The sequence below is a fragment of the Durio zibethinus genome, chromosome 20, assembly GCF_047325235.1.
Source record: "Durio zibethinus cultivar Kanyao isolate XHJ-2024 chromosome 20, ASM4732523v1, whole genome shotgun sequence".
NCBI classification, from domain to species: Eukaryota; Viridiplantae; Streptophyta; class Magnoliopsida; order Malvales; family Malvaceae; genus Durio; species Durio zibethinus.
In genome coordinates, this window is record NC_143181.1 from 419,131 (window position 1) to 442,933 (window position 23,803).

General features: G+C 32.0%; 2 protein-coding genes across 5 annotated transcripts; both read right to left on the reverse strand.

The window, feature by feature from the left end:
• Positions 1 to 203: 203 nt before the first annotated feature.
• LOC111315215 (uncharacterized) lies at positions 204 to 1,292 on the reverse strand. The gene has a single exon (XM_022916786.2). It carries the CDS (start codon positions 1,254 to 1,256, stop codon positions 552 to 554), a length of 705 nt encoding a protein of 234 aa, XP_022772521.1. The 5' UTR covers positions 1,257 to 1,292; the 3' UTR covers positions 204 to 551.
• A 687-nt stretch (positions 1,293 to 1,979) lies between these two features.
• Positions 1,980 to 7,654, reverse strand: LOC111315214 (squamosa promoter-binding-like protein 14). 4 transcript variants are annotated; one of them, XM_089749033.1, is made up of 11 exons: positions 7,299 to 7,654; positions 6,399 to 7,030; positions 6,050 to 6,243; positions 5,126 to 5,964; positions 4,927 to 5,001; positions 4,704 to 4,811; positions 4,497 to 4,614; positions 4,138 to 4,273; positions 3,906 to 4,050; positions 3,196 to 3,795; positions 1,980 to 2,857 (listed from the first exon to the last, which is right to left on the reverse strand). In XM_089749033.1, the coding sequence occupies exons 2-11, from the start codon at positions 6,989 to 6,991 to the stop codon at positions 2,438 to 2,440; spliced, it is 3,228 nt and encodes a 1,075-aa protein (XP_089605159.1). In that variant the 5' UTR covers positions 6,992 to 7,030; positions 7,299 to 7,654; the 3' UTR covers positions 1,980 to 2,437. The 4 variants fall into 4 exon arrangements, with proteins under 4 accessions (XP_089605159.1, XP_022772519.1, XP_022772520.1 ...); XM_022916784.2 differs by having other exon boundaries at positions 4,927 to 5,004; XM_022916785.2 differs by having other exon boundaries at positions 7,295 to 7,654.
• Between the last annotated feature and the right edge of the window lie 16,149 nt (positions 7,655 to 23,803).

A 23,803-nucleotide genomic window follows, 5' to 3' on the forward strand; every position in this document is an offset into this window, starting at 1 on the left:
GAAATCATCATGACAATAATAAAGATAAAATGATCACCATAAATTTAACCAAAATTTATTATAATTGTACAAAATATATCCTTAATAGTTGAATTAACTATACAAAGAGCATTCTTTAAAGAATGTATATACATACATGGTAGGGGTGTTGATCTTATAAATCTTCAAAATACAAATTAGTATAAAAATTTCACCATGTAGTATGAGAAATTAACATAATTATATTGGCAATTTAAAAGATAAGGTTCAAGCTTATAATATAAAATCACCTATGATCGAAACTCAACTCAACATTTGGTATAACATCAAGTCTTGAGTTCATTAAGCCACAGTACATCTTTTGTATGTGACTGCAAGCACTATACTCTTATATTTTCATCATAAGTAAAAATATTGGTATCGATAAAGATAAGGGAATGATGAGGTTATACTCTCAATGAACCTATAACATAAATATGTTAGAGTGTTATAGTTACGGTAACACTCTTGATGGGAACTACTTATGTGAGTGTGAATTGTAATTGTTTGGATAAAGTTTATGGGGCTGGAGTTTACAGAGCGGAGCCTTCGTAAATAGTGGACAACCTTTGGTTAAAAGAACGAACGGCCAATTTGGCTCGTCTGGAGGTGTATTTCTGCAATTTTCTAATGGAAGCCGATCTTGAAAACCTAGGGTGAGGCTGAGGCTTAGGCTTAGCGATGGACTTGGTGCTGGAGACTGGTGCTGCGGCTGTGGGAGCGTCATCTTTGTCAACAACGGGAACGGGAAGAGATTGAGCTACGAGCAAAACAGGAGAAATTCGGGCCTTCTTGCGGCGATGAGAATCGTTTTTAGAGGCGTTTTGGATGGCAACGCTGGCTTTGACGGCCAAAGCGGCCATATCCCTGGAGGACAAGCGCTGCTGAAGCTTGGAAATGGGAAGCACGAAGTATATTTGATTGGCTTGCAGCTGGTGGTCGAAATCCAAGGCCGGAATGTAATCGTCGTAATTCAAGCGGTCAGAGTTGCATAAGAAGATGGAAGAGGATGGCAAAGAAGAAGCAGCTTCGGTCTGGAGAACCTGAGAGACGATCATAGGAAGATTATATTTGTGAAGATCACCGTTGAGGGAAACAACGTGAGCAGTTGAGGGCGGCGCGGATTCAGACAGTATTGGAATTTGAGAAGAGAAGCAGGTGCCCATGGATGGAGGAATTCCCTGGTTAAAGCTTAAATTTCTTGCTGTTGGTTTTAGGGTTGAACGTTTGAGAAGCATGTAGGAAAGAAGATGAAAGAGATTTGGAGTTTGGTGGTCTATGATAATCAGGATATAAATAAAAGAGTTTGAATGAATGAATGTGAACGTGTTTAATTAAGGGTGACGTGTGCGACTCCGTCACGCGGGGAGGTGAAATACCGTTGGAAGTCACGGTTGTACTTTTCAAATAAGGATGACAGATGCTGACTTGCTTGGGCATGGCGTTGGTTAATTTTAGGCTTTTTCCAACTGTTAAATTGACTCTGGTAACAATCAAATTCTCAAACAAGGAACCGACTCAGCATTGATGCACCAATTCAAATAGTTTTCTCTTCCTTCGCATTATCGTTTTTCTCAATCTTTTGCTCTTTCAACTTTTATATATTTGAATTATTATTATTATTCTAATCCCACTTTAAGGAAAAAAATCGGTTTTCATGTGTCATCTATCACTTAGCACGGACTCGGTGAGTGATAAAAGCCGAGAAAACTCGCCTTGGGCCTGAAACGAACCCATGCAAGCCCCCCCGGTGAAAGCACCAAGGCAATGAGAAATGCTTCAAAGCTCAACAAAGGTGAGCTAAATAACAGAATATCATGAAGGGATAACCAGCCAAAAAACCACTCCCGCATCCCGATGAAGTTTATAATGTTGATATTATCATATTGCAAAAGCCGAAACACGACGCAAGTTACAGTATGCGGTGGATTAATTTGTTGAAAGAAAGATTACAACTTAAATTTCCTTCACAACAAAACGAAATTAAGCTTATGATTTTATATTCACAGAAGCGAAGCAATTAGAAAATATGCTTCTTTCTTTTAGATGATTAAACATATATTTGGTATTCAACGTTTTGTATTTTTATCCTAAAGATTGTTGATCAACTTTACTACTACAATGATATTAGGAAACTAATACAAACTCAATAATATTGCTTCAGACTTGGTAGCTCCTAGGAATTGTGAAGGAATCAAGTGAAAATTACAAAGCACATAATAAATTTAACTTAAATTTCTCATAATTCTATATATGATTGCTTACTTCTTCTCTGTGAATCACTTCCATTCCAAAATTTCAGCAGTAACATTCCTTCAACCTTCTGCCCCACGTACATCACCTCAAAACCAATTTTCCATTCCAAAGATCCATGCACAATCCGCCCCCTAGTTTGTTACTTGCTTCAAAATGATTTCAACTAAATTGTGCCAAAATCCAAAGTTTCCCACTTAAAGGGAGCAACGCAGCCAATGTCAGGCGAGCCCCGCAGGAATAAGCAGACACAAACACATACAGCAGCAATGGCAAGCATTGAATGAACATAAGGACGTTGAATCAAACCTTGTGAACTTGGAAACCTCCTGTTAAACTTTGTTGCCACAATTGCACACTTGGCACAAGAAGTGTGCTCTTGTTTAAACCGTGAACTTTTCTCATGTAACAACACTGCAGTCAGCTTATCCTCAATACCAATCCTCAGAGAAACTTGACCATTCCTTCTATCAGCAAACTTGCCAGCCAACAATTTGTTGTAAGAATGGTTGTTTCTCATCGCAGCATAGGCATATGGAGACTGCCCATTTGCATCCAGAAGAGAATTCCAACAGGACAACCCAATCTACAAAAGAGATTGAAAATTTTAAAAACTTGCTTACAAATAAATGAAATTGAGGCATTCAACATAGTATATTTGTATATGTAGAAATAACAAGCCCACCACCTTCCCCCTCTCTTTTCACAAATTGAGAGAAAGGTATAAACATGGTTTTATTCAGGATAAGACCAGTACTGTTTCAGTAGAGAGGAAAAACAGTTTTAATCTAGGATGCCAGAAATGGACTTTAACTAAAATATTCTGATATGGATAATTATGGAGAAGAAGTTTCAATTCCTTACATTAAACCTAAAACCAGCTTATAAATAATAATCACAGTTATGATGCTGTAAAACTCATACCTCCTGTGGATCATTTGTCAACACATCTACCATACCCTCTGAACCAGACGTACATGCAGCCAAATGCAAAGGAGTGATTCCACCAGCACCTTCAAGATTTGGTGGGAAGATATATTTTTTGTTCTCATCACTGCTACTAAGAGAATAATGTATGAGCAAGTCAGCCATCTTCCTACACCTTCTTTTCACTGCCCGGCTTAAGAGCTGAATCTCAGCCAGCATTGCCAGTGACTCCCTAGATAGCCCATCCACATCCAAGTTGCTTTCCACCAGCATGTCAAGGAGTACCTTGACCAAAGCACAGTAGTCTCTCTCAACAGAGAATATGAGCAAAAATTTGAACCGACAAAGGGAATAATCAGAACTCTTGGGCAAAGGACAAGTGCTTCTCCTTTGGAATAGCCATCCAAGTTCATTCAGAAAGTGCAGGACTTCCTCCCTTGACCTTGGCTGGCAATAATCGTAAGCATGCTCTTCAGAAATAATATCAGATGCTTTAGCTTCTACGTCAAATTCAGATTCCAGAAGTCTCAATTCTTTACAAATGGTAGCATCAGCTATTATAATAGGAAAACTGTTGCCCTTGAATCCATTCTCCACCTGCTCAAAATTTTGAGAAAAGTCAAAACACAACTGCTTGAGAATCCTCCAGAATTCTGAGTATGATCCAGAGAGTCAAACAGAGTAATTATTTGACTCAAAAGTCTTACCTCAATGAAACAACGACAGAAAGCGCTCAGTGATGAAACCTGAATCTTTAAACCACCCATGTTTACCTCATCATAAGCGGTTCCCAGATATGCTGACCCACTAATTTGCATTGATGTGTATCCACCATCATACGCACAACGAATCCTGCACCATTTTCAAATTAACATTTCTCAAATACAAAGACAGAAAGAGCAGATGAAAGCTTCTCATAAAAATGCATATTTTGCTTACTCTGTGCCAGGATTAGTCAGATTTCTACCCCTCACTAGAAGAGAGGTTTCCTGCCCACCCACAATGGCCAAAGGAGACACTGAGATCAACTCAGGGGAACTCCATGACCTCCAGGTTTTGCATAGACGAATCTTTCCTAAAGAAAAAAAGAAACTATCAAAATAGTTTATAATCGTCACAGTTTAATCCAACTGCATACTCCAAATCAACCAACTAAACAGAGAATATCTTTGAAGACATCTTAACCTTGTCAGTGTTAATAAAGATACTCCCAAGGAGTATATAAAAATTATGATGTTTATAATATGTAAACAGTTTGAAGCTAAGCAATAAAATTTGCAATTTCCATTAGTACTCACCATCTTTATGTGATGCTAACTGCCGGCCTGTATGAACTAAAAACCTTGCCTTTTTCCAAAAATCTGAACCTGAGTCTTGCAACAAACAATTGACATACTGAAGCAGGTTTCCTTCAAGCTGAAAAAATCACACAGCACCCTGCAAATGGTCAGCTCAATGTTGCACAAAGGGAAAGTTGTTAATGCAAAATGTAGTAGCATACTCACTTGCTCCCAGGCATCAGATGACATTGACACATAGACTGACAGAACCACACAACCAGGCCTTATATAGCTCTCCATTTCAGACGGACTATTAGAAAGCCAATTATAGATCTGTAAAATGAGTGGTTAGAATCATCATTATATTGCCCTCCAAGAAAGACCATTAGGAGTCTCCACTTCCAATTATAGGTAACAAGAAAGCCAAAATTGGCAAATAAATCCTCACCTGGGTCCGCAGTGTCCCAGGGAAGTGGCTGGGGTCCTTGTCAAATAGCTTAAAAATTATCCGTCCAGTCTGATCCTGCTGGGGAACCATTCAGCCATTAGAAATGTTAGTGTAACACACAACCAGGCACATCCATGGAAAATTAAAGCCAATTAAAGTATAAATAAAATAGTAAATTAGAATGGGTACTACTTCTTACCTGAGCATCAGAGTTCAAGCTAGAGGGGGAATGATCCGACCCAGAAGAAGACATGTACCCAGCTTGAGAAGGTAAATGTTGAAATGAAGCATGTCCAGTTCCACTTTTTGACCCACTAAAGAGCTCAAGAGGCAGAATAGAACCCTGAATTCTGCTTCCTTCAGCATTTGTATTAGTGTCTCTGCCAATTAGCATTTTCTCATATTTCACAGCTTCTGCAGTGCTATGCACTGGGTACAATTTTCGCATAACTGGAGAAGAAGATGGAGATCTTTCCTCCAATGGGTTGCTACTTTCAGAAGAGAAATAATTCCTAGAAGATGCCAGTTTTGGTGGGCTGTCATCCCCAGGCAAGGAGCTAAATAGCTGCAATGGTAAAGTAGCTCGAATTTCTTGAATCTGGCATTCTGAATCTTCAATGGGAGACTGATAACTGGTACTACTTCTATCTCTTCCAACTGAAGTAAACTCCAGAGGAGCTCTATTTTGCGCACTGGGAGCAGGTACATTATCAGGACAGGTCAACTTGGTCTTCTTGCTATCACTGCTCTGGCTGCTTCTTTGAGATAAAATAGCAAGGGCTTCAGAAGAAGATGATGTCAATGTGGCTGAAAGGGCAGCAATTAAATCTACAGCAGATTGAGAAGATATGTTTTTCCCAATCAGTTGGTGGCCTAGCAAAGCCTGCTCCAGGTTCTTCCTGTTAAAAACTCCGACGTTGGGCAACTTTGCAGCCAGGTCCATTGGCAAAGGTAATGAATTAATCTTACTAAGAATCTCAATGAGTCGATCGCTATTTGGTATCGATGTGCAATTAATGCTTTTGCCCTCATTTTTACCTATACTTGTAAGCACGCAAACATCAGCTTCAAATTAAGAGGTTAATTTGAAAGAGCCACTCATTTAGGAAAAAAAAATTCTTACCTTGTGTCTGAGCCAAGGCAGTCAGCAAATTGACAATATCGAAATTTCCATTCTCAGTATTATCCCTGTTTACAGGGTGTAAAAGCCGTGAGGTCATGTCTTCAGGTTGTGTCTTCCTTCTTCGGCGATTATGCCCAGCAAGTCTACACCTACAACTTCTCTTTCCCTCATCAAACTCAGAAAGAGGGTGAAACCTGCAGAAAAGCATTATAAAGGTGATGCACGTTCAAACAATAGCTAAACAATAAACAAATGAATCTTTAAAGGACTCTGATTTAATTTAGGTTTGTTTACAAACTTAATGCCAGGGGTGAAAATTTTAAGAAAAAATTTGAGGAACAGTAGCAACCTGCTGCACTGCTGGCAGAACCTCTGCATCTGCTTCCCAACAAGAACTTTAGTCGCTTTGCTATGAAACTCGCACACTTTATGCCGACGGTGATAGTCCTTTGCATTAGAGAGATCTTCCTTGCAATTATCAACGTGACACATGGGGTAGTTGATACTCCCAGGGAATCCAGAGCGGACCTTTTTGTTAGGCCTGGACACAGGCTCTTCCACAGAATTCAATCCCCCACCCAAATTAAGTTGCAGGCTCTCATCCTCCTCATTTACCATAGTGCTCTTCTTGGAGTTTACAGAGTTTTCATTTCCATTAGCAGGGTCTTTCTTTCTTTGGTCTGATGTGGCAGTCCCTGGCTGCAGAATCTCTGTATCTAAGGGTTTGGCAATGAATCTTACAGTGTCCCACTCCCATAGTTTAGGGTTCCAGTTGTCCCTGGGGTTGGCAACGCGCTGTTGGGAAGGGTTTTGGAAATGAAATGGTGGGGTCTGATGAGAAAGGTCACGTTTCCTGGGCAGGGAAGGTGGTTCACAGAATCGGCTGGCGAGGGCTTGATGGATAAAAATGGGAGGAGCTAATTGCGCGCCTACCTCCTCCATGTGTCTGATAATAACTTGGTTCTCCAGACACCAAATGATCTGTAGACAAAGGAAATGAACAGAAATGTGCATTTTAAGTAGTTATGTGTAATTGCAGGACTAACTAGTAACGTACAAGAATGCTTGCTGTTCATCTCATCAGAAGTCAAATTGTTAAAAGGGGTTGAGATGAAATATTTTATATCATAATTTCACAGCAGATTATCAGATAAAATTATCTTCAACTACTGAGACATGCAAAAGTTAAAATTAAATTAAAAAGAGCGATAGATAGATAATTATACGATACAAGTAAATACTTACCTACCCTTCACAAAATCTCAGCTTGAGGCTTCATCTCAGAAAACAAGCAAAAGTAAAAGCAACCACCGCCTTTTGCCTTTTACTTTCATCACAGTCGCAGATCTGAATTCTCCTTTGTCCCAGGAACCAACCATCCGACTTGAGCTTGGGAGGCGGAAATACTCTTTGTCGTCAGCTTCGCCTCTCTATTGTAACGAATTTCAAGGAAAAACGACTCTATCGAAAAAGATAAATTGGAATCTAGTGTAGGACAGAAAGGGAGGGAAGCAGCAGTCAGATCGAGAAGAAGATGATGATGAAACAACTCGGAACTTGGGTTTGCCTCCACAACTTTGGTTTACTTTTCCTTGTCCAAGAAATGAAGAAAAAAAAATCCAAAATCTTGTACTAGTAGCTAGTATTCTATTTTCCAACTCAGCTTTTGGGTGTCCTTGGTTTGCAACAACCTTCCTTTTTTGTTTTTTTTTTTAACTACGAAATGGATTAACTACCACAATAAAAATATTTATTGAAAAAGAAATAAATTTTGAATAATTATTAAACAGGAGATTGTCATTTGTAAGTACTATTTTATCTTTATTTTCAAGATTTTATTTTAATTTTTGAACCCTAATCTTTCTATAAAAAAAGTTTTATAAGAGAGAAAGAGAGGAGTGGGAGAAGAATAAAGAAAAGATTTAAATAAAATTTATTATGTAAAATTTATGAAATTTTTTATTAAAAATAATTAAATTAAAATTAAAAAAATTTGTTACATAAATTAAGTGTATAAAATTTTAAAAAAATATAATAAATTTATATATATATTTTTAATTAATATTTTTAATAAAAATATTAATAAAATTTTTATCTTTAAATAAGTATCGATTAAATTTTAATTATAAATAATATTTTTGATAATTCTTTTATATATTATTAATATTCATATTAAATTTATTAATCTATCTATTTAAATTTTTTTATTAAAATACTCTTAAAAATAAATTTCTTAAATTTTACTTAAAAAGTTTTATATAAGTTTTCCTAAAAAAATCAATGTGAAGAAAACGATAAAATAATGACTGAGTTGGGTTTTTTACTAGCCCAAAATTATTTCAATTGTTGGAGCCCCATATCATTCCACTTTCTCATTTGCCAGAGCCCCAGCCGACCACTGCTGCAGATGGAGTCATCTCCTTGTTTTTCTTCAATTTAACACATGAAAATGTAATTGCAATATCATTGTTTCAATGAAGAAAATTTTCATTTATTTATTGATAATTATTTATTGTCATGAACAAGAAAAAAAAAAAGTAAATATTTTTAGTTCATTGAGGTTATTTTCACGGACCAACGAAGAATCCAACACTCTTCCTGCCGATCCTTTTTTACAGACTAGCATGTAAGTGCTAAATAGTACGTACGTCATCCTATTAACGACTTTTTTTTTTTTTTTCAATTTTTGAATTATCATATATTTCTTCGTTAGAATTTTTTTAATGGCAAATTGAACAGTCCGAATCACCATCAATATATTGCATTAATCATGAACAACCATCCTCAAATAAGAATACTAATTGATTTTTTTTTATCTTTATTTACTTAATTCATTTAAATAAAACAACATCAACATGAATTTTCGAATTAATTATAAATAAATAAATAAATAAATGGATAAAGATGGTGATTGATGATGTTACATATAGAGGGAGGGAAGAGCAGGACGTATAAAAGTAGTAAATCAACTCCCCGTAGCCGCAAGCATTCACGGCATGCCGCCTTCTCTTTCTGCACAATCACAGCATTAATTCTCTTCCGTTATACTCACTGTATCATCTAATCCACTTTTTACCTTTCGAACTTACACTTGTTCTTTAAAAACACTTTTAGTACTAACTAAAATTAACCAAGTTGAATAAACCAAAAATAACATCCGTCATTATCATCATATATATATATATTCATTCTCATTCTCAATTCATCCCATGTTCATATTACTATAACTTCTTTTATTACGCACCAAATTCGCCAATCATTGACGCTTGATGCTTTTTTACGTTTTCAACCAACAACATCAGCATTTTACCTCTGTCTTTAACTTGTATTAATTTTATATATAATAATATACCATGGACATCTAACTCCAATCTAATTAGATCAACAAACTTCTGTGTGAATCCATCCATGAAATTAATTTCCCTTCCTTTCTTCAGTTCAGGTGCTCTGTGCTCTTAATTAATTTTATTTTCTTTTTCCAATCTACTTGTAGTATTTGTTCAATCAGGGAGTTGTAAACTATGAAATTAAATAAACTACTTATAAATTATGATGCAAATATATATATATATATAGCATCATGCATCATTTTTAATTAATTCCTTGTTATGCTCGACTGCGTGCCTCCACATGTCACATGTTACCGTTAAAAGTGTTAACAATGCATATATACCACTTCTGTTAAACATCTTAAATTGAGCACATTTATACCAGTTTGATCATTATTTATATAAAATAAAATGTTTAGTATTGAATTAGACAATATTCTAAATATTTAATTCTAAATTGAGTATTTACCCAAAAATTATTATTTTTCTGGTACCATTTTCCTTTTAACATGAACTCTTTATCCAATATATCACTATCTAAATTGTATTCAACTCTACCGCCAAAAAATAATACCCATTAGAAATTAAAGTAAAACAAATACCAAAAATTATAGTTGGGTAAAAGGTATCAAAGACTGAAGCACCCCTCATATAACAGATAAACACCCAATTGCTCTAAACCAACACCTGCAATACAATAAAATCCCCCAAGAAAGATTAAAAGTAAGAAATAGAGGCAGAAGACATGAAAAACAAACCTTAGAGGCTTTGAGCCAACTGGAAACCCTATAACCACATAAACCCAGAAAATTGAATAGAGCATAGTAAATATCTATATTTCTTTGCTGTTGACAAGTAAAGAGACTGATAGATATTCGGTAATTGAATTGATTCTTAGCTCTGACAATTTCAAGGTGTTCTTCTTATGTTTAAAATTATAAAAGAAAATGATCTATCAAAGCAATTGAATTATTTAAAAAAAAAAAAAGAAGAAGCTTGTACTATTAGATTAATGGTCGGTAGTTGTTTACTCTCAACTGTTGAATAGCCATGGGACAACCTGGCAAAAAGCAGATGGCTAAGGTTAGGGCTACTAATGAAGTTTCATGCCCAACAAGAGCAAGCTCAGAATCAAGTCAAAGATTTGCTCTATCGAAAGATTTGAATGCTTCAAAACCTTTTCAAGAAGATCATCTTCCTCTTCATTTTCTTTCCCTTCTTCATTTTCGTTGCCCTTTCTTTCATTTTATCTTTATCAATTTGAGGATAGTTGATCGAGACATTCAAAAGTAAATCAACAAAGAGTTAAGAAAACTAAACCATCAGAACTGATAAATATTCAATGAATTCATAAATTTGAGTGCAAATATGATAATTTAGTTGTCAAAATTAAATTCCAGTATTAAATCTTTTCAAATCCAAATTTTCAAATGCATTGTGTTGATATTTTGATGACTACATATATAAATATTTTAGTTTATCTTTGAACATAAGCACGTGAAGAGGCGGCTCGACAATGTATATTTTGGCATCTACCCTCCACCTATCATGTATTATTTTAGTTCATTCATTCATTTATTCATTCACTCATTGTGTATAAAATAAATTTATTGATTTGAAGCCTCAAATGCCTTCATCCAAAACTCATCCCAAATTCAAGCCATTTATTTGTCTGAACACTAATAAACTCAACAAAAATCTACAAAAAGGAAAAAAAATCCATGTACAGTTCTATACTATTCAAGAAGACACATGAAACACCTTGCCATTCTTCCCTGCATAAGAGCCCCACAACTTGGCCATATACATTTAGGCCCTCTGTAATTTGAAAGTTCAGGATAATTTTCTAAAATTAATAATTATTTAGCATTAATATTGGATTTACTATTTTTTATGAATAACAATGTCATACTGTTTTGATAAATACAGGCTTTTACTTAAAAACTATTGCATACTTACTTGTAATAGGTTGGTGTCTTTCTTATTCAAAGTGTTCTACTCTAGGAATATTTCTATTAGGTTCATTTCCTACAAAGATTGTTAGCAAAAAAAGGTTTCAAGGAAAATGTATAATAATTAAAATATAAATTTTTTGTACCATTATATGATGAGTAATACCTGTTTTAGGTAAGGCTCTCTCATTTGAATGGTCTTGACTATTTGTTTGGAGCTGTTTTATTCTCTTATTCAATGATGAATTGGAATGCGAATTATTGATAACCCCAAACTGAAATAATTGTCGATGATCATTATTTCCTTCAAACTATACTACAAGTATTGTCCTGGTCATTGCTCTTTTAGATATCCTATTAGATGATAAATGTTGTTCTACTTATTTTTTTTTTCTCTTTTTTGTATTCTAATAGCCTTATTCTGCTTAGCTTGAGCATTATAATTTGTGTTCATTCTAACTGTGAAGAAATTGTTAGGTTGAACAAAAGCTATTTAGCATAGAAACAGTATGAATTTGAATATATTAACTTTTAGTGGATGACATCAAAGTAGGAATCAAGATTAGAATGTTAAAGAACATAAATAAATTAATTTAGAAATTCAAACATAAATGAAGCCTCATATCATAAGAGATCAATCTAACAATGACCTCAATAAGCAACCCATAATTCATGCAGAATAAAATGGTTTACTGTGACAAAGTATGGTCCTGAAAAAATTCATAGCTTTCAAGATTGGAACTAAACAATCCCTATTAAAAAAGGTTTCAACAAAGAGTTAATATTCATAGCCACTACAACAAAATAAATATATTAAGGTTTAATCTTAAATAAATAATATATTAAATTAACTTTTAAAAACAAAAGCAATTGTGTAAACAAATAGTATGATAATGAAAAATCACTTATCAATATTAGTTATCTTCAGTTTTGTATGTAGTTGAAATAAATATATTTACTTTAGATTGTGGAGGTTGTTAACTATATACAATACGACCACAAAACATAATATTTCAGTAGGTTGAACTCTCTAAGTTACTAGCAATACTAAACTAATCAAAACATCAAGTGTTACTATACAAATTAGATATACGATAATGGAACAAAAATCAGACAAATCAACATGATTATTACTAATCAAGAACTGAACAAAATACATAAAAGTAAGCTTTGTAGATATGCATTAACCACTGACTACTATATGTTGTTTGTCAAGCCAAACATGAAACTAAAACAATGTTCACTACCAGAAAGATAGGCTTTACCAACAAAAAAATTTCATCAGTGCTAGCTATGTCAGTAATGCATTTTCATTGATAATGCTTAAAATTCGTTGGTAATTACCGACATATTTATTAGTGAGGGTAAATCCATCAATAATAATAAAAATTCCATCGATAAATTCCATTAATACAAGTACAAATTCATAAATAATTTAAATAAAAAATTATAATTATTCAAAAAACCTATAATTATTTCTAAACCTATAAATTATAATTTAAACATATGTAATTATTTAAATATGCTATTATTATTAATTAAAATATGAAATTCAAATAACAATCATCAAATACATCATCCAACATTCATCAAACATCCATCAAATATCCATAACATCATAAAATATCAATTCATAAAACATCCATAGCATTCATCCATCCAATACCTCATACAAATCCAACAAAAAATGTCACGTGCTACTATTACACCTTTTAATCCATAGTCTTTGATGCCATCATCAAGTCTAGAATATTGTGATGGTAAAGTCTATCTAGACCCCATTAACTGCATCATCTACTCCATACATGACTTAAGCTCAGTTCTTAGCTCAGTCCTCAACTCATCAATTTATTCTTCTATCTAAGGCTAACGAGCTTGTTAGCTTTGATTGATCCTTATTTTTAAATGATAAAACATTAAGCTAAATAAACTTGATTAAGATTTTGAAAAAGATTTATTTAATACACATTCTTAAGTTTTATTATTTTTGGTACTAAATAAATAATATGGTTTTCAAAGTTTGAACAAACTTTTCTTTATGCTTTCTTATTTCTCAAATCAAAACTATCTTTAAACATTATTTATTTTGACTTAAATGAAAGTTCAATTGTTGTTTTTAAAGTGAACTTATTCATTTTAGACTCAATAAAATTTTGATAATATTAATTTTGAGAAATATATTAACTTAAGAAAGTTGTTTTACAAAATCAATGTTTTTCAATATTAAACTTGTTTTATTTTTTTGTATTAATTCAAAAAGCTTTTAATATTTGAATTTTATATGGTTGGAAAGCTCTTTAAGTCTACTTTCAATTGGATGAAACAAAATCAAAATCCAAATTTTCTAAGAAAAGATTTTGAATTTTTACTAGACATTTTGTAATTGTCTAAAAACTGCACAAAAGGTAGTTTTAAAAATTCACTATAATTCGTATACAATAAATTAGGTGATGAATTTTATATGGATAGAAAGCTCTTTAAGTCTAGTTTCTAAATATTTAAACGGTTTTTGATTTGGACTCAAGATATAATCAAATTAATGAGCGGAGTGTAAAACAGGAGACAATCACCTAGCTTGACTAGATCGATCCACTCATTGTAGGGATTTATTGGTTAGGGTTTCAAAGTGACCCAATGGATCCTCTCTTTAAGGGATCCATCTATTTTTTATACATAAAGTTTTTTAGTTTTAAAACATGTAGAAGGGACCGATCCCCTTACATAAGGGATCGATCATCTGGGTAGGGGATTGATCGGATCCCTTACTTGATCGATCAGGTCTGCCCAGAGATGTGCATAACAACTAGTTTTTCAAGCTTCTAATAGATATTTCTTCTTTCAAACCATCTCCAATGGCTGGTTCTTTAATTCTTTTATAAATTGGGCATTCCAACATATCAAAAAAGATAAGGAATCAAGAAAGTAAAAACCAACAAGCTATATTTTCATTTTCTCAAAGAATGAAGAGTTTGTTAGAGCTTAAAAATCCATATCTTTTTTAATTATTATATCCATCTTTGTTGTTCATTCATCATTTCCTTATACTTAAACTTGGCAAATACTTAGCCTTTGAGAGGTATTTTAAGTTTGTATTTCTATTAAGTGATTTTATAATTAAGAAATGAGGTATCTTCTTGAATTTGTGAGATTGAGAGGTTGCTACTTAGCTTAAAAAGTAAAGAGTGTTAGGTTGCTGTCCAAATATCAAGAAAAAGATAGAGTTGTAATTTAAATTCAAGAATTATGGATTAAAACCTTGATGTGAACAACCAAGAAAAAAAGACATAAATGCCTTGTGAAAAAAGATTGAACCTCTATAAATTCTTGTGTTTGGTTTCTTTATCCTTATCTCTTTACTTTGCATTTGGTTTAAGATTATCAATTTATTATTTTTTACATCATGTTTTGATATTGATCTTAATTTTTCATTCAATTATATTAAAATCATTGTTTTGGAAAAATTCAAAGAAATCCAATTCTTCATCTCTTGGATCACCATCTCACCTAAAAAGCTAATAGAGCTTGAAGAGGCACAGATAACAGACGACAAATAGAGTTAGACAATCTTCCTACAGCAGTGGACTGAGTTGAATGAAAGAGGCTTTTAGATTTATTTGTTGATCCAAAGCCATACATATGAGTGCGTATAACTTCAACCCTTTCAATAGCTTTAGTCAATGTTTGTGCATCAAAATTTGGATGATTGAAACAATTTTCACCATATTTCTAAGATAATGCAGTGGTATAGTTTTCCTATAAAAAGTTTAAAATAATAATCATTATTATAGGATCTGTATAATTCACTAAAATATCACAACTTCAAACAATTCACAACTTTAAAAAATTTATAACTTTAAGCATAATTTTCACATTTTACAAATTCATTATAATTTAATATAGATTAAACTATATACTTTAATACAGGATTTCCTACAATATCTTCGCTTTCAATTACTTTACTATATACTTCATCAACAATAAAAATATACAAATAGAATCACAAACGAAAACACGCAATAATTTTCACCTCTCACAAAATGTAACCTTATCTAGATAATACATAGAAACTTTTCACAAATAAGTAGTTATCGCAACATACTATTAACATATATAGTTCATTAATAATCATAGTACATGACCGTCATTATGATGCAAAAAATGCAATACTTGATCAACAATCATAATACGCAACTTTATAACAATATACAATTAGAACACAAAGCAAATTACATTACAGTTTTCACAGTTTCACAAAGTTTTTGCATCACAAAACACACAAGATATCATTTATTTCAATAAAGTAAGGTAACAATTTTATTGTTATTTAGTCATTTGAAAGTCATTTACATTGACAACTTTGGACTTGTTATCAACAAAGTCACCACATCCTCCTGAACATCTATGAGTATGATTGAAAAGCTATGTAAATGTGGGTTCTCATTGCAACTCAAGTGATTGCATTTATTTAGACACATTCAATAAAACATGTAACAATACAATTTATATAATTTATTGACATTTGATGATAAAAATCACTTGTGAAATAAGATAATATCATTCTTTTTTTATCACCAATATGCTTCGTAATACTTTTTTTTTGCGTCCGATGATTTTGTTTGGCTTTGGTGCATATATTTTACCATTGGGGAGTACTCCATGCATTGACAATAAGAGCATCCCAAATTGTAGCTGTGATCCACCTTTGCTCCATACTTCTACACTCTATAAAGTTATCAACTCCATGCTTTTTCATTGGCAAGTCTCTTTCGTCAGATAATAAATCTTTCAATCGATTCGTCAAATTATTGTTCTAAGCTTGTTGAACAAGATCATCATCTAACTCAGTCCATTAATGTTTTTCTTAACATAATAAATAGGAATACAATAAGTCGTTGACAATAATTTGAAATTTTAATTCAAATGAAATAAAAATATATACAAAAATAAATAAATATCCATTTACTACCTTAAATTTATCAAACATCATAGACTTAACTAACGCAAGTACTTTACCCTATGTAAGTCAAGGACTAGTATAATTCACTTGAGTTATTCTTGAAATTATTGAGCTAACCAACGATTGCTCAAAACAACAACCAACATCCATTTGTTAGTAAAATGAGTTTAATTGAACTAATTCATTAACAAACTGTCATAATAGTTTTGAGACCACTAGACAAAAAGATTTTTAAAATCAAGAAAAATAGTATGAGTCACCACAAATTTTTTTTAGGGTGTGATTGACTACTCGAAAGTTTATTTTTTTAATAAAACTATAAAAGCAGGTTTAAAGTTTATCAAAAAGATAAATTTTGATATATGAAAAACTAGGTTGGGCTCGAGAGTTGGTTACGTGTGGGGAAGGATTAGCACCCTAACAACGATCGTACACTGGTACAATTTAATCATGCGTTATTTTTTATATTGGATGAAATAGTTTTGATTTGAAATTTAATACTAATTCTCTTCATTTAAAATATATATATTTTTGCTAAAATTCTCTATTTAGAAATATTGAGGAAATATTTAAGTTAAAGAATTACCTTAAAATTCTTTAACACCTAGACAGAATTTAAAATAACTCTTTTCGCTTAAAATTTAACACAATATTCCTTAAAATGAAAATAACACTCTTTGTAGAAGATGATTATTGGTGATTCTCTAGCATTTAGGCAAAATACCAAGAATTATTTTCTTTAGAATGTTATTTTTGTTTTATTTTATAATATCACAATTTTAAAATATGTATTTTCTTTTTCTTGTAAAAAAAAATTTATATGAGAAAGTAAATAATGATATTATCAGGTAGCAAAGAAAAATTAAAGACAAATAAATACAAAACGAGTGCTAACAATAACATGATGATGTATGTATGCTAATGGATGTTATGCAAGATGATGAAATGCAATTTAAAATTGGATTCATAAATATAATGAGACTACATTAACTCTCCAACATCTAGGTAAAGCTTAGGTATGACTATTTATATTTAAGATCCCATTTTATTATATGTTTTAATCCCGTTGTTAAGGCGAATTAAGGATTCACATGAAAAACTTAATGGAAGAAAATTTCTTAAATATCTCATCGTCTAGGCATCATTCGAGAATAAATTACTCCATTTAAGGTTTTGCACATATTTTTAGAGTTTTAGAATGATTTTGAATATGGTATAGGTCAAGATTTTAAAATTCAATGACTTTTGGGTGATGAGTCAAATTGTGCACCAAATTTGGGGTTTTGGGTTTTGAATTTTAAGAATTAAAGTTTTAGGTTTTTTATTTTAATGTTTTGGTTTGAGTTTTAAAGGTTTATAGTATTAGGTTTAGGGTTTTAAGGGCTTAAAAATTTTTAATTTTAGGGTTTAGACGGTTTAGGATTTCGATTTTAGGGTTAAGAGTTTAGGATTTTACTTTTAGGGTTTAAAAAGTTTAGGGTTTTACTTTTAGGGTTTGAAGGGTTTAGGGTTTTAGTTTTAAGGTTTGAAGAGTTTAGGGTTTTGATTTTAGGATTTGGGATTTAAGGTTTTAGTTTTAGGGTTTAAAGGATCTAGGGTTTTGATTTTAGGGTTTGGAGGGTTTAGGGTTTCGATTTTAGTGTTTGGATGGTTTAATTTTAGGGTTTAAAGGGTTTAAGGCTTCGATTTTAAGGTTTGAAGGGTTTTAAGGTTACGATTTTAGGGTTTAGAGGGTTTTAGGGTTTTGATTTTAGAGTTTGGGGTTTAGTGTTTTGATTATAAAATTTAAAGGATTTAAGGTTTCAATTTTAGGGTTTGGAGGGTTTAATTTTAAGGTTTAAAGGGTTTAGGGCTTCGATTTTAAGGTTAGGAGGGTTTTAAGGTTTCGATTTTAGGGTTTATAGGGTTTTAGGGTTTTGATTTTAGAGTTTAGGGTTTAGTGTTTTGATTATAAGGTTTAAAGGGATTAGGGTTTTGATTTTAGGGTTTTAAGGGTTTTAAGGTTTAAAAAAAAACTTGAAAATGTTTAAAAATCCCCAACATCTTGTTGAATTTTCAAAGCAAGTTTTCTTTTTATAATTTTTCAAAATTAATTTAAAAAATTTTTCATATATTTTTATTTTATAACAATTTATTATTAATAATATTATTAATATTTATTATTTTTTTAATAATTTTCCAACATGTGGTCGAAATTATCATTATTTAAAACACGATTATATTCCCTCCAACATTTAGGTAAGAAAAATTTCCTTATTACTAGTTTCTTCGATAATCATTTTATATATTTATTATTATTTATTTTTATTTAACACATTGGTTATTATTCTTTTAAAAAATATTAAAAAGAATCAAAAGTTTTGAAATCATTTTTTTATTATTGCTATTATCATTATTATTACTATTATTATTATTATTATTATTATAAAACAACAAATATTTATTCTAATAAATTTTAAAAGTTTTTAAACATGCATAAATAACAATAATAAAGCTAAAAATGATATAAAAAATATATATAAAAAATAAAATAAAAATTTTTTTTACTTGAACTAGACTAGTCAACGATCTAGTCAATGTCAGTTTGATCGGTTTAATAGTTTAGTTCGGTCTAGTTAAACTAGTTTAGGGCTACTAAAGGAAGCAGGTCAGTAAGTCAGGTTGCGCGAATCTTAGGTCGGGTCACGGGCATTCACGGATCCTTTTTTGGCCTAAAACGAGGTCATTTTGGGCTTTGTCTTTTTATATAAAAGTCAACTTTTTTTAGCCCATTTCTCTTTTTTCTTCAAAATTTTTTTTTCTCTCAACCCTCATCAACCCAAAACCCAAAAAACGTTAATGGGCAGCCGATCGCCATTTTCTGTCGATGGTCGTCTATGATCGAAAAATGCTAAACTTTTTTCAAAAAACTCCTTTTAATCCTCTGAGCCCGAATCTGCCTTTTTTTTTTTATGAAACAGCCTTGATCGACATAGATCAAGGTTTGAAGTTTTGGTGTTCTTTTATATTTTTAAAAGCAAAACTGATTTTTTTTTTTTTGTAGGTAGCTCGACGTTAATGGTTCCTCATTACGGGGAAGACTGTGTTATTTTTGTTTTTGTTTTTGTTTGCTTTTCTGATAGCTGCTTGGGGTTTTTGGGTATGGGATCTAAGTTGTCTGAGGCTTGTCTAGGGTCGAGAGTGCCTAGTGAGGGGTTTCGTGAGGTATATGGAGGCTGAGACTTTGAGGGTTGGGGCATGCAAAGAGCTGGGTTGTTTAGGCGTGAGAGCTTGGCACTTCTAGGCATGAGAGACTTGGAGTTCTTAGGCATCAATAGATTTAGGGTTTCTAGGCATAAGAGAGCTGGTTCAGGGATGGAGCTAAGTGTTTTAAAAGGCTAGGTGTTTGGGAGGTGATTGGAGTAGGTGCTTTGCTCAGTATGGGTGTTGGCATGGTAAAGCCGATGGTTCAGAGTAGTTAGGGCCAGTGAGGTGCAGAGGCTCTGGGTATGGATTCATAGGTATGGTGCTGTGCAGGGTAAGTGGGTAGGCTAGTAGGGTATGGCTGGCGTTGGGAATGGTGGTGGCAATAGCAGGTGAATAGGTTGGTGTCATGCATGGCACCATGCTTGTCCTTATCCCGACTTTCTTTTTTTTTAATCAAACTAATATTATTATTTACTATTATAATTAATTAATACTTTTAATATTAATAAAAAAAAACTAAAAACAAGATTTCATCCGATAAACTTGAATGAAATTTAGTGTCTATAACTGCCCATCTTTGCACATTGCTGAAAATCAGGAATATGGCAAAGATAAAGACAATAATTTTGTTCGAAGCTAACTCGATGACTCTAAAAAAAAATGTTGTTGGTTTTTTTTTTTCAAAATTCAAGATTGAACCACAAATCAAGTGATAAAGAATGACTGAAATGATATTGTAAAGCAAAAAATAAAAATAAAAATGATTAAAATTGAAATGTGGATCAAAGAATAATGAGACTAAGATTGAATCACAAGTCAAAAAATAATGAGATCGGGATTGAACCGTAAGTCAAAAAATAACGAGACCTTATTGAACTGAGTCAGAAAAATAAAAATGATCGGGATTGAACCGTGAGTAAAAAAAATAAAAATGACTGGGATTAAATTACAAGTCAAAAAATAATGACGATTAAGATTAAACCACAAGTCAAAAAAATAAAAAGCGATTAGGATTGAATTGTGAGTAAAAAAAAATGTCCAAGATTGAACCTCGAGTCAGAAAATAACAACGACCAATGATTGAATCGCGAGTCAAAAAATAACAACAACTATGATTAAATAGCGAGTCAAAAAATAATGACGATTATGATTGAACCATTAGTCAAGAAATAACGATGACTGAGATTGAACCATGAATTAAAAAATAAAAACAATGGAGATTGAACCGTGCGTCAAAAAATAAAAATGATTAGGATTAAACCATGAGTTAGAAAATAAAAGTAATTGGGATTAAACCACAAGTCAAAGAATAAACACGACTGGGATTGAATCATGAGTCAGAAAAATAAAAAATGACCAGGATTAAATGTCAAGTCAAAGAATAACAATGACTGGGTTTGAACTATGAGTTAGAAAATAAAAATGACTAAGATTAAACCATAAGTTAAAGAATAAAAATGACCGGGATTAAACTGCAAGTCAAAAAATAATGATGATTAGAATTGAACCGTGAGTCAGAAAAATAAAAACAATCAGGATTAAACAGTAAGTTAGAGAAATAAAAATGATTGGGATTAAACTGAGATCAAAAAATAAAAATGACCGAGATTAAACCACAAGTCAAAAAATAAATGTGACCAGGACTAAGTTATGAGTCAAAAAATAAAGGATTGGGTACTCCACAAATTGATAATCTTGATTTTGAAAATCATGCTAAAGGTAACATTCCATATTCAAGATCATCATCCTCATTTTGAAAAAGCAAAACATGATGATTCTTTTTAATGTCTCATAAACAAACATTCAATGCAACTTATCATAAGGGGTATGTGATGCATGTAATGATTGTAATGAATAAAAAAGATAAAGATGCAATCAATGATTTATATCATGCATTTTCATTCATGTTAATTCAACTTTTGAAATTGGTTCGATTCTTTTTTACTTTAAAAGTTGCTTCCAGTATTCTCATCTTTTTGAATCTTTTGATTTTCAACCAATTGTTTCTATTTCCTTTCATTTTGGGATCTCTAACTTTTTATGGACCCATTTGACTTTTTGTTGCTCTAAAATCTACTTTGAATTCTTTTTTTATCTTCTCTTCCTTGTTTCATTCTTCTTGTTTTCGATGATCAATTAAATTTTTTCATTTTTTTAATCTTGTATTGTTATTTGCGTCATTCTTACATTCTCTTTTTGAGCAACGTATTGGTCTATTATGAACTTTATCAGCCATTATCTTAACTTTAAATGACAAATGCTATGATTTCATGTTCAAGATTGAATTATGAAACTGAGTTGACAATAGGGTATTTTGGTTTAGAAAGATAAATATAAGCTTTTTTAAACACAAAGAGTACGTAATTCAAAAGTATTTCAAGAATCAAATATTAGTTCTCTAGATAATGAACATTTGAACAACTCTGACCTACTCGAATCAAAATCTTTTCCTAAAAACTCATTACATTTGTGATTTTGTTACATTTGATCTCATATAACCGATCTTTACCTCATGTTTGGAACTAATAGAAACTTGCCCTAAAAAGTCATTTTTCATAATTCTGGCACTAATTCGTCCAATTATGTGCCATCTTTTAGTTTTTTGAAGGATTTTCTCATAGTGCCACCTTCATTTAAGTCATCTTTTCAGGTTTTCAGTTTAAATGATCCCTCTTTCGGTTCAAACTGTCTTTTTTAGTTTTTTAGTATGAATTGTCTCTTTTTTTATTTTTTTGTTTTTTCTTTTTTTTAAGCAAAATATTTCTTAATAGTGTTTGAGTTCAAAGAGTTTTGCAATTTATCACCATCTATTTTTGCAAAGATCAAAGCTTCATCAAAGAATGCCTTTTTTACCATGTATGAACCTTCCTAATTAGGCATCCACTTTCTTTTGTTGTCATGTTGATATGGTAAAATCTTTTTTAAAACCAATTCACCTTCGCAAAAGCATCAAAGTTATATCTTCTTATCATGTGCTTGCTTGATTTTTCTTTGGTACATTTGCTCATGGCTAAGTGCCAAAAACCTTTTTTCTTCTATAAGATTCAATTGCTCGAAACGATTTCAAACTCAATCTGCTTAATCCAATTTTACCTCTATCAAAACTCTCAGAAAAGGAATTTTCACTTCGATCGGTAGTATAGCATCCATCTCGTACACTAGTGAAAATAGGGTGACCCTCATAAAGGTTTGAATTGATGTTCTATAAGCAAGTAGGGGCAAAGGTAACTTTTTGTGCCAATCTCTATATGTATAAGTCATTTTTCTCAATATTCTTTTGATGTTCTTATTTGCACTTTCTTCCACACCATTCATTTTTGAACGATATGATGCTGAATGATGATGCTTTATCTTAAAATATGCATATAATTCTTTTATCATTTTATTGTTCAAGTTGCTAGCATTATCAAAAATGATCCTTTTTAAGAACCCATACTGGTATATTATCTTCTTTTTTTTTTATAAATTTGCTCACCACTGATCATATAATACCAGTATATGAAGTTGTTTTCGCCCATTTGGTGAAGTAATCAATTATTACAAAGATAAAATGATGCCCATTTGAAGCTTTTGGGATTATAGGTCCGATCACATGCATTTTTCACATAGAGAAAGGCTATGGTGGTTCTAAGACATGCAGCAGGACTAGAAAGAAATAAATTATATTCATATAAATTTGGCATTTGTGGTACTTTTTGGCATAACTAATGCAATCATTCTCCATTGTAGACTGGTAGTAACCCACTCTCATAATTTGTTTGGCCATCATATGCCTATTGGCATATGTTCCACAAATTCTTTTGTGCACTTCTTTAAGTATTTTTCTTGCTTCAATAGTGTCTACACACCTTAGTAAGATCCAATCTTAACTATTTTTATACAAGATTTCTCCATTAAGCACAAACACTGCTACTAATCTTCGGATGATCCTTTTATCATTTTTCGAGGCCTGTTCGTGGTAGTTTTGTTATTTGATATACTGCACAATGTCATAATACCATGGTTGCTGATCTAGCTCTTCTTCTACATTCAAACAGTGAGTTGGTGAATCTCTTATTTGTATTTTGGTAGGTTGGATTCTCGTACTATTATTTAACTTGAATATTGCTACCAAAGCAGCCAAGGCATCAATAGTCTGATTTTCTTCTCGAGGAATATGCTAAAATTAGATCTTTTTGAACTATTTTATCAAGCTAGATATATGTTTTTAGTATAACAATAATTTCGAGTCCTTGGTCTCCCATTCGTCTTTTAGTTGATAAATTACCAAGGTTAAATCCCCATATACTTCTAGTATCTAACCTTCTTTTCAATGGCCATCTACAAACTC

Bases quoted from the DNA above. Each gene is read 5' to 3' on its own strand.
- LOC111315215 (XM_022916786.2), bottom strand. From the start codon at position 1,256: ATGCTTCTCAAACGTTCAACCCTAAAACCAACAGCAAGAAATTTAAGC.
- LOC111315214 (XM_022916784.2), bottom strand. From the start codon at position 6,991: ATGGAGGAGGTAGGCGCGCAATTAGCTCCTCCCATTTTTATCCATCAA. The intron at 5,965-6,049 runs GTAAGAATTTTT...TTACAAGTATAG, and splicing joins TGCCTTGGCTCAGACACAAG to GTAAAAATGAGGGCAAAAGC. The intron at 4,051-4,137 runs GTAAGCAAAATA...AAAATGGTGCAG, and splicing joins CTGACTAATCCTGGCACAGA to GATTCGTTGTGCGTATGATG.